Here is a 9490-nt window from a genome sequence, read left to right as displayed (position 1 = left end):
TATCCCTTAAATTAATATAAATCATGTGTTACATTTAAGTAGAGGATAAGATATATTAAGCAACCCACTCATAAAAGTACGTAGATTTTAATGAAATATAATATGAGAGTATTTTCAATTAATGAATACAAAAAAGAGATATTACTAAACTTATCCCAACAAAGTTCAACTCTCCAACCAACAAATTTAGGACCCACAAATATAATGGCTGTATAATTAAATGTTATTACCATTCATATAATTTTAGTGGTGTATTGATTGTGTGTATATGGTACATGTTATAACTAGAGTATTACCAAATCAAGAACAACTCTAGGCAAACCATAAGTAACACCTTAAAACATTTTTGGCTTCAGTTACAGGTAAAAAAAAAAAAAAGCAGTTATGGAACTTTATTATTTCCAAGTTGTTGCCATATGCATATATGAGTTGTAACTAGGCTCAATCACATTAAAATTGGTAAGTTGTAACGTGTTGGCAAGCATGAAATGCAGAAAAGATAATAACATCCTAAATATGCATACACATATAGTAACTGTTGATTAAGAATTTAAGTGTGCCCTTCTCTAAGTTCAGCTTTCTTACTAATGAAGCTAACTCATGCTTAACTCATGCTTACTATGAATATGAAAAAAACCAAACACAATTATCCTCATTTGGAAATGCTCATCAAATACCATTTTCTTAATATCATTACAGCAAGTTGTTGATATCCACAAGAAACCTCTAACTTCAACATTTATTTTATTTTGTATTCTTCTTCATCTTCAACACTCTTAATTCTTCTTCTGTGTTCATTCCTACTTCTATAAAAGGGAGCTATAAGGTCTTCAACATTTTCATATTCAAATTCAACACACAATTACTAGACATGAAGAAGTTTTTATTGGTTGCTGTTTCACTTGCTCTTGTTCTTGGGATTGTGGAGAGTTTCGATTTCCATGAGAAGGAGTTGGAAACCGAGGATAGCTTGTGGGAACTGTACGAGAGGTGGAGAAGCCATCACACTGTGTCACGAAGCCTTGACGAAAAGGCAAAGCGTTTCAATGTGTTTAAGGCTAATGCCATGCATGTTCACAATACCAACAAGAAGGACATGCCTTTCAAACTGAAACTAAACAAGTTTGCAGACATGACCAATCATGAGTTCAGGAGCACTTATGCTGGCTCGAAAATTAAGCATCACAGGATGTTCCGGGGATCACAACATGGTACTGGGAAGTTCATGTATGAGAATGTTGAGAAAGTCCCCACATCAGTTGATTGGAGAAAGAAAGGTGCTGTCACTGCTGTAAAGGACCAAGGCAGTTGTGGTATGTATAAACATAAAAGTGTTTTACTTCATAATCTTTTATGTATATATCTATATATAGCTTTTGAATGTTGTAATTTGAATCTTCTTCTTATGATTTTATAGGTAGTTGTTGGGCATTCTCAACCGTTGTAGCAGTTGAGGGTATAAACCAGATTAAGACAAAGAAGCTAGTCTCTTTGTCTGAGCAAGAATTGGTTGATTGTGACACCGAAAAAAATGAAGGATGCAATGGAGGGCTTATGGAATATGCGTTTGAGTTCATCAAGAAAAGAGGAGGATTAACAACTGAAACTCACTACCCTTACAAAGCAGAAGATGGAACCTGTGATGCTACTAAGGTACATGAGTACATTTATGTATGCTATGTTGCAGTGTTTAAAAGGTAAAACTCAGGTTCAGGTTCTAATACTAGTTGACATGTCACATGGCAGGAAAACTTACCCGCAGTGTCAATTGATGGCCATGAGAATGTGCCCGAAAACGATGAGGATGCTTTACTGAAAGCAGCTGCTCACCAACCTATTTCTGTAGCCATAGATGCTGGAAGTTCTGATTTTCAGTTCTACTCAGAGGTAACACTTTTTTTATTTATATTTTCAGATACATGCATTTATATATTTATATATATACGTATTTATATAGATGGAAACTACCTTGTCTTGGTTTTGATCTGTATGAGTATGGTGTATCATCAGGGAGTGTTCAATGGAAGCTGTGGCACAGAGCTGAACCATGGAGTTGCAGTAGTTGGCTATGGAACAACACTAGATGGTACCAAGTTCTGGACAGTAAGAAACTCTTGGGGACCAGAGTGGGGTGAGAAGGGTTACATAAGGATGCAAAGAAACATTTCTGAGAAAGAAGGACTTTGTGGAATAGCCATGGAAGCTTCATATCCCATCAAGAAATCATCATCTAATCCTACTGCAACTTCACCTTCTCCCAAAGATGAACTCTAAACTGCTCACACTGATGGTTTCAAGCCCTTTTAGATGCTTTTTCTTTGTTTTCCTTTCTGCTCTCAGGTTACATGGGACATGGCCTCATGAACCATAAGAATAATATTAGTTTCACACATCAATAATTTTTTTTTTTTTGGAATTTCAGAATTGTTTCAACTATATATATATCTAATGAAGATACAATCATTCAGTATAAAGCACTAGATTTATTATTATTCATAGCAAAAACAGTGCTGGCATTCATTGATAGGAATTTTCACACAAAACAGAGACACTAAAACTAGTATCCAAACAGATATAACATATAACACATAACACAACTCAGAATTATGTGTTGAGCTTTATTTTATGGACTTATTGAAATATTCTCAGCCATAACATCTAATGGGGTCAGTGCAACCTTTCTGGGCAGATTGTTTTGAGCCTTGACCACCTCCTTTCTCAAGATATTGCTGATGGTACTCCTCTGCTCTGTAAAATTTCTTTGCTGGCAGAATTTCTGTCACTATCTTCTTATCCTTCAACTCCAACTGTTTAGCTTCTTTTGATTCTTGGGCCAAACGAGCTTGAGATTCATTGTAGTAGTATATTCCAGATCGATACTGGTCCCCAACATCACCACCCTATCACACATTAACATTACTTTTTAATCTCAAAATGCTTAAAATATTTGCAGAAGCCAAATGGAGATTTAAGATGGGATAATCATAAAATGGACATGTAAGAAAAATTACAAGGAAACGATTTAGAGATGAATAAAACATTAATCATAAATCATTTTCTTCTTAATTTAACAAATTATTGACACACTTGTTCACTGAAACATGTAAATACATATACACAATACATAGAAAATAAGGCAAAAAAGAAAAAGTCAATCATTTCACCAGGCCATATTCACTCAAATTTTCCACTTTAGAATACAGATTCTGACTAAGAAAATTATAGCAACAGTGAAATTTTCGAAATTGGGAGCAATTAAATAAACTAATAAAAAATTTAAAAAAAAATTCCTTAAAAAATAACCATGAAAATACCTGTCGATTGAGGGTTGTGGGATCATGGCGACCCCAAAAGACTGAAAGCAAATGGGTATAGGAGCATACTTTCGGGTCGAATTGGATCCGAACAACTTCAACGTGATTAGTTGTTCCAGAACAAACCAGCTTGTAAGTCGGGTCCGGAGTATGACCCTGAGAATATCCAACTTCCGTTTTCACCACTCCATTCACTCGCTGAAACGCCAGCTCCACTCCCCAGAAGCATCCAGCTCCGAACTCAGCGAACTCGTGACTCGGATCGTTCGGAGTGTCCGAATCCGGAGCCAGAGCCGGATTATTGACCTCAGTAGTCGCCATTATTATGTTTGTTTTTCGGAATTATTAAGGAGTAAAATAAAATAAGAGAAGAACTGAATTTATGGAGGATTAGGATTGAATGAATGTAGATTTTATAATGGGTAAGATTCAGATCAACGAATTAAGTCCTCTTTAGTGTCGCTGTCAATTTGCAGAGGTGAAAGGGTGTGAGATTATTATGGTTATGGCTATGGCGGTCGGACCTCAACTTGAGTCTGTGTGTGTCGCTGTTTTTGGCATTTAACGATAAAAACGACAGTTAATTGGGTTGAAATATTCAAACAAACGACTATGTCAATGAGAACGATCTCGATCACGACGTAATAAAACGACATCTTAGAATAACAAACAATGATAGGGACAATTGATAAAACGACAGATTTGAAAAAACGATGAAAACACGTTTGGACGACAATTCGATAAGGCACAAAAGTGTACAGTAATTGGCGGCAAAATCACAACCACAACCATGGGAAGGTTCGCTGAAGGAATAAAATGCCAACTAATAATACCTAAGCAAAATCACAACCACAAAAAAAGAAAATAAAAATACTCTTCTACCATACTTTCCTTCTACTTTTTTTCTGCCTGATCTTTACTTCTCTCTGAAAAAAAAGTTCTGAGATGGCTCTTGAAGTGATTGGTGGAGCTTTTCTCTCTGCTTTGTTCCAGACGATGTTTGAGAAGATGGCTTCTCCGGAGATGGTCAGCTTTTTCCGGAGAAGTAAGCTGGACCATGGGCTGCTCAAAGAACTCGAACTTCTGCTGCTGTCTGCTAATTCAGTGATGGATGATGCTGAGGAGAAACAACTGAGGAACTCTCTTGTGAGGAAGTGGCTTCATGAACTCAAGGAAGCTACTTATGATGCTGAGGACTTGTTGGACGCCATTGCTACCAAAGCTTTGGAAAGAGAGATAAAAAGCAGTGTATCTTCAAGCAGGAGAATCAAGGTAAAGAAACTTGTCTCATCTTTGTTCCCTACTGCTTCTGCTTTTGATAATGTAATAGAGCCAAAGATAAAAGAGATTCTTAAAAGGTTGAAGTTTATTCTTGAACAAAAGGATGTGTTAGGTTTAAAACAGGGCTTTCAAAATAGAGTTTCACAAAGATTACCAGCAACTTCTTTGGTAGATGAATCATGTGTCTATGGTAGGAATTATGACAAAGAGAGAATTGGTCACTTGCTTTTTTCCAATGATGATCATATTGGAGACAAGATATCTGTAATTCCCATAGTTGGTATGGGTGGAATTGGCAAAACTACACTTGCCGGTATACTTTATAATGATGAGAGAGTGACAAAGTTTGATGTTAAAGCATGGGTTACTGTCTCAGATGATTTCGACATCACTAGAATAACAAAAACTATTCTCAGTCATGTGGTTGAACTCAAACCATGTGATGAGATAAGCGACTTAAATCAACTTCAGGTGAAATTGAAGGAGGTTTTAAAGGAGAAGACATTTTTCTTTGTTCTAGATGATGTTTGGAACAATAATTATGGCCTTTGGAGTGTCTTAATGTGTGCTTTTGAATCTGGAGCACAAGGAAGTAAGATAATTGTGACTACTCGCAGTGATGAAATTGCATCAATGGTGACTACTGTTCAACCTCTTAAACTTGAGATATTATCTGATGAAGATTGTTGGCAACTATTCGAGAAGCATGCCTTTGTTCGTGTGTCTGAGGATGCATATCAAAAGTTTGAATTGATTGGTAGAAAGATTGTTAAAAGATGTCAAGGTCTCCCGTTGGCTGTGAAATGTCTTGCTGGTCTATTGCGCTCTGAATCAAATTTGGAGAAGTGGGAGAAGATATTGAATAGTAACATTTGGGAGTTGCCCAATGAGAAAAACAATATTCTTCCAGCTTTATGGTTAAGTTACTACCATCTACCACCTCACCTAAAGCGATGTTTTGCCTATTGCTCATTATTTCCTAAAGATTTCCAATTTAAGAAGGAAAGTTTAATTTTGTTGTGGATAGCTGAGGATCTTTTGCCGCACCAAAAGTATAAAAATCTCAAACAAGTTGGTGAAGAATACTTTGACGATCTAACATCAAGGTCGTTATTTCAAACCTCAATGGTATATTTTGGTAAGCCAATGCACTGCTTTCACATGCATGATCTTGTGAACGATCTAGCCAACTTTATATCGGGAGAGTATTGTCTTGTACTGGATAATACTTGCTCTAGCTCAGTTGCTACAAACAAGAGTATCCGTCACTTATCATATGATGAGAAAAGTGTCTATGACTTAAATATCTTGGAAGCTCTATGTCAAGCAAAATCACTACGCACCATTTTAGGATTGTCAAGTGTGGACCAAAGATATTATCCATTCAGTGGGTTAAATAAATTACCATATGAGTTATTCCAAACAACATCATTTCCAACAACACTAAGAGTTTTGTCTCTGTGGAGATATGCTTATGAAGAGTTGCCTGATTCAGTAGGCAATTTAAAACAACTAAAATATTTGGATCTATCCTGGAGTCGTTTGAAAAGACTTCCTAACACATTGTGTGGTTTGCTCAATTTGCAGATACTACTATTGTTTTTTTGTAGTAATCTAAGATTGTTACCAAAAAATATGGGAGGTCTGATCAACTTGCAACATCTTAATATTAGACGAACACCATTGAAGGATATGCCACAAGACCTGTGTAAACTGAAAAATTTGCAAAGCTTATCTGATTTTGTCATTGGTGAGCAGAGTGGGTCTAAGATCAACCAATTGGAAAACTTTCACAACTTATGTGGACAACTCTGTATTTCTGGGCTTCACAATATTGTTGATCTTGGTAATATTTCAGAAACTATTCTTCAGAATATGAAGAATGTGATTGAGTTGACTCTGGGCTGGGATGATGATATCAGTGGTTCTGAGACTGAAAGTGTAGTACTTGGTAAGCTTCAGCCTAATACAAATTTGAAGATACTCAACATTAAACATTACAGTGGCACAAGATTGTCAGATTGGTTAGGTGATGCTTCTTTTTCTAATATTACAGCAATCACTCTAGTAAGTTGTAAACATTGCGTTTCTTTGTCACCGCTTGGCCTATTACCCTCCCTCGAAGAACTTCACATCGATGAAATGGATAAGTTGGTGTCAATATCTTCTAATGCAACTGAGCCATTTAAATCCTTGAAAGAATTGCTTATTTTTGATATGTCAAGTTTGAAAGAGTGTTGTAATGGCATTGCACACGAAGCATTTCCATCTCTGGAGTCTGTACGTTTTTTCCGTTGTTCAAATCTTGAGTCTTTTATGGAAGGGGGATCCTTCTCACGTTTACATACTATTGCGATCAGCGATTGTGAAAAGTTGTTCGCTGTTCGAATGCAGTGGAATCTCCATAGATTTCCATCACTTACATCATTAACTCTTTCCTATTGTAATGATATGGTGGATTCATTTCCGGAGGAAGGCTTGCTCCCAACCATGCTCAAGTCTTTATCCATTTCAGGTTGTGATAAACTGAAAGCCTTGAACAGTAAGAGCTTTCAGCAACTCTCCTCTCTTCAAGTGTTGGAAATTGAGGACTGCAAGGAGCTTCGGTGCTTGCCAGAAGAACTGCCCACTTCTCTTTCCTCTCTGCATATACATAACTGTCCCTTGCTAAGTGGACTGTGTGGAAAGGAGTACATACCTAATATACAGATTACAAATTGATGGTAAGCATATACAATGATATACCTCTTTAACTGAACATAAATATTGGATTTCTGTTTCCCACCTCTCTCTCCTCTGACAGATCTATTCTTGTTGTTTTCTTGTGTGGAAATAAAGGTTGTTCATCCTCACAGTACAGATTGTAAAATCTCAAGAAAAAAAAAAAGCGCTCCAGATATATGTGAAGGGAAGATGAACAGGTAAAAATGTTTGCACCACACACTCACCACAAGATAATTGCTTTTTCAAAGGCATTTTTGTTTTAGTTAAGTGTATCTGCTGCAAATATTTATCCCTTGATATATATTTATATGTATATATATTTTTTTTCTTCATGAAAATCAGATGTTGAATAACCAAAGTAATGCTCATCAAATGACGTTTTATTAAATTTACATAACAGGTTGCATTTTGTTCTAAATTTTTCTCTAGCTGTTTTTTTGTTTTTTAAATTGATATCTATATAGTTTAAAAGAGCATAATGTGTGCGATTGGGAGGTAATGCATTTCCTATGTTTTTTCTTTCACTCTCAGATGTAAGACTATTGGCCTTGTTTTCTTCTTTCTTTTTTACATTTTTAGCTCAATGCTTACTTTGTTTTTGTATGTGTATGATTAAAAGAGGTGCTTCAATTTAGTAAAGAATTAAGTCACGTTCTTTATATGTTGTAGTTTATGTGCGAAAAAGCCATTAAGAAATATAAGATGATCAAGACCCAAAACACAACAAGTAATAATCATTATAGAAGCTTTTATGGTTGTCAAAATTAGATGAACCATTTGAGAGCTAATAAATAAGATGGATATTGCTACATACTTGTATTGTATGGATACTATTGTTAATAGCAGAATGAGAGTCAACATAGGAAATTTGAGGTTCATCTTTATTTTGGAAATTTGACAACATTGTTGATTTATCCTTTTGGGAAATTAATAATTGCATACTGATGCAAAAGCTTCAATGTTTGATCAGGTGATGGGCAAGGAGTTTGAAGCAATTTCAGGACTAGTTCGTCTTGTTATTGCTGATGAGATACATTGGAATGCTTGGACTGAGCAACAAGGAGAAGAGTAGAGCAACAAAGAGAAGAGTATATGAATAAGGTGGATTGGATTAAGAGTAGAAAAGCAGCTTACAGATGTAGACATTTTCAGAGAAGAAAACTTTATTCTCTGAATATTATGTATAATTGGCCTAAAAATGTTGTATTGTATGAGAAAATTGCATAAAGTTGCTCATGTTAGTAATTTACAAAAGAAATATTATTTCTCACGAGACATTATTTAAAGTGGTTGTTTACACAAATTTCTTTTGTGATTAGGGTCTTTCTCAAAATTAGTAGTGGTGCTGTTGAGCTGAACCCAATTAGGCCATTTGGAATATTGTTCGCTGCGCTATTGTATTTGAAATCGTTACCTCAATTTGAGGATTTATTGCTTCAATTTTCTTATCAGGTGAAATTACATTGTTTTAATGGCATTTCATATTTAAGAGACTTGGCATTAATTTCAGCTAAGTGGGTGGCTGACGCATAATCACTTTTTGCAGTCAGAGAATATGCAAGCTTTCTTCCAATTACGATCAATAACAGCTGTTATGGCTATCGTGAAAGGGCGTAGATAGTCTTCCAAACTCCTTAGATGTAGAATAAATAACCTGGATAAGACTCTGGAGGTCAAAGGAGCTGTTGTTGCGAAGTTTCCATATGTCCACCAAGGCAATCGCCACAAAGGAGATTAGGCCCTAGTATTAAAAAAAAAACCAAGAAAGCAAGGATTTCATGTCGTCCACTTCAATGTTTTCAAGTCTAATGCCCCATTTTGAGTGGAAAAATATAGCTTTGGTCAGCGGGCACTCCTTAAACAAGTGAATACTTGTTTCGACATTATCACTGAAGCAGCAAGAGCCCCCCAGTCACCGTCCCCATGTTGTAAATGTCATAAGAATAACTTGCGGCTGGCTAAGTATTTGATAGGTGTGGATCGAAAGTCCGTTAGGGATATGACTCTGATACCATGTTAAGAATCATGGGGTTCCATCTTAAAACTAATTGGCAATGAGTGGAGTAGCTCATGTTCTTATATATAGCTTAATATTTTCACATTTAATCCATGTGGGACAATATTCTCCAATACACATAAAGCATGTGCACTCTTTTAACTGAAAATCGTCA

The 9490-nt window shown here is 35.9% G+C and overlaps 3 protein-coding genes across 6 annotated transcripts; 2 read left to right on the top strand and 1 right to left on the bottom strand.

Annotated features, from left to right (window-relative positions):
* The first annotated feature begins 452 nt into the window (after positions 1-452).
* LOC115710226 (vignain) lies at positions 453-2474 on the top strand. Of its 3 annotated transcripts, none has more exons than XM_030638574.2 (4): positions 453-1313; positions 1418-1653; positions 1747-1887; positions 2011-2474. In XM_030638574.2, exons 1-4 carry the CDS (start codon positions 872-874, stop codon positions 2272-2274), a joined length of 1083 nt encoding a protein of 360 aa, XP_030494434.2. In that variant the 5' UTR covers positions 453-871; the 3' UTR covers positions 2275-2474. The 3 variants fall into 3 exon arrangements, with proteins under 3 accessions (XP_030494434.2, XP_060967233.1, XP_060967232.1); XM_061111250.1 differs by having other exon boundaries at positions 459-1317; positions 1422-1653; XM_061111249.1 differs by having other exon boundaries at positions 459-1313; positions 1747-2474.
* LOC115710227 (peptide methionine sulfoxide reductase) lies at positions 2464-3929 on the bottom strand. The gene is made up of 2 exons (XM_030638575.2): positions 3315-3929; positions 2464-2900 (listed from the first exon to the last, which is right to left on the bottom strand). Exons 1-2 carry the CDS (start codon positions 3633-3635, stop codon positions 2646-2648), a joined length of 576 nt encoding a protein of 191 aa, XP_030494435.1. The 5' UTR covers positions 3636-3929; the 3' UTR covers positions 2464-2645.
* A 214-nt stretch (positions 3930-4143) lies between these two features.
* Positions 4144-8777, top strand: LOC115710225 (putative disease resistance RPP13-like protein 1). Of its 2 annotated transcripts, XR_009686622.1 has the most exons (3): positions 4144-7318; positions 7434-7516; positions 8290-8777. XR_009686622.1 is itself a non-coding variant. In XM_061111247.1 (2 exons), the coding sequence occupies exon 1, from the start codon at positions 4260-4262 to the stop codon at positions 7314-7316; it is 3057 nt and encodes a 1018-aa protein (XP_060967230.1). In that variant the 5' UTR covers positions 4144-4259; the 3' UTR covers positions 7317-7318; positions 7434-8777. The 2 variants fall into 2 exon arrangements, 1 of the variants encoding a protein (XP_060967230.1); XM_061111247.1 differs by having other exon boundaries at positions 7434-8777.
* The last annotated feature ends 713 nt before the right edge of the window (positions 8778-9490 follow it).

The sequence above is a fragment of the Cannabis sativa genome, chromosome 3, assembly GCF_029168945.1.
Source record: "Cannabis sativa cultivar Pink pepper isolate KNU-18-1 chromosome 3, ASM2916894v1, whole genome shotgun sequence".
NCBI classification, from domain to species: Eukaryota; Viridiplantae; Streptophyta; class Magnoliopsida; order Rosales; family Cannabaceae; genus Cannabis; species Cannabis sativa.
Note: the sequence above shows the minus strand (reverse complement) of the source record. Positions and strands in the feature narration are given on the sequence as shown.

Excerpts from the sequence above, each read along its gene's own strand:
- LOC115710226 (XM_061111249.1), top strand. The coding sequence starts at position 872 with ATGAAGAAGTTTTTATTGGTTGCTGTTTCACTTGCTCTTGTTCTTGGG. Across the intron at positions 1,314-1,417 it reads AAAGGACCAAGGCAGTTGTG|GTAGTTGTTGGGCATTCTCA; the intron begins GTATGTATAAAC and ends ATGATTTTATAG. Across the intron at positions 1,654-1,746 it reads GAACCTGTGATGCTACTAAG|GAAAACTTACCCGCAGTGTC; the intron begins GTACATGAGTAC and ends GTCACATGGCAG.
- LOC115710227 (XM_030638575.2), bottom strand. The coding sequence starts at position 3,635 with ATGGCGACTACTGAGGTCAATAATCCGGCTCTGGCTCCGGATTCGGAC. Across the intron at positions 2,901-3,314 it reads CCACAACCCTCAATCGACAG|GGTGGTGATGTTGGGGACCA; the intron begins GTATTTTCATGG and ends AATGTGTGATAG.
- LOC115710225 (XM_061111247.1), top strand. The coding sequence starts at position 4,260 with ATGGCTCTTGAAGTGATTGGTGGAGCTTTTCTCTCTGCTTTGTTCCAG.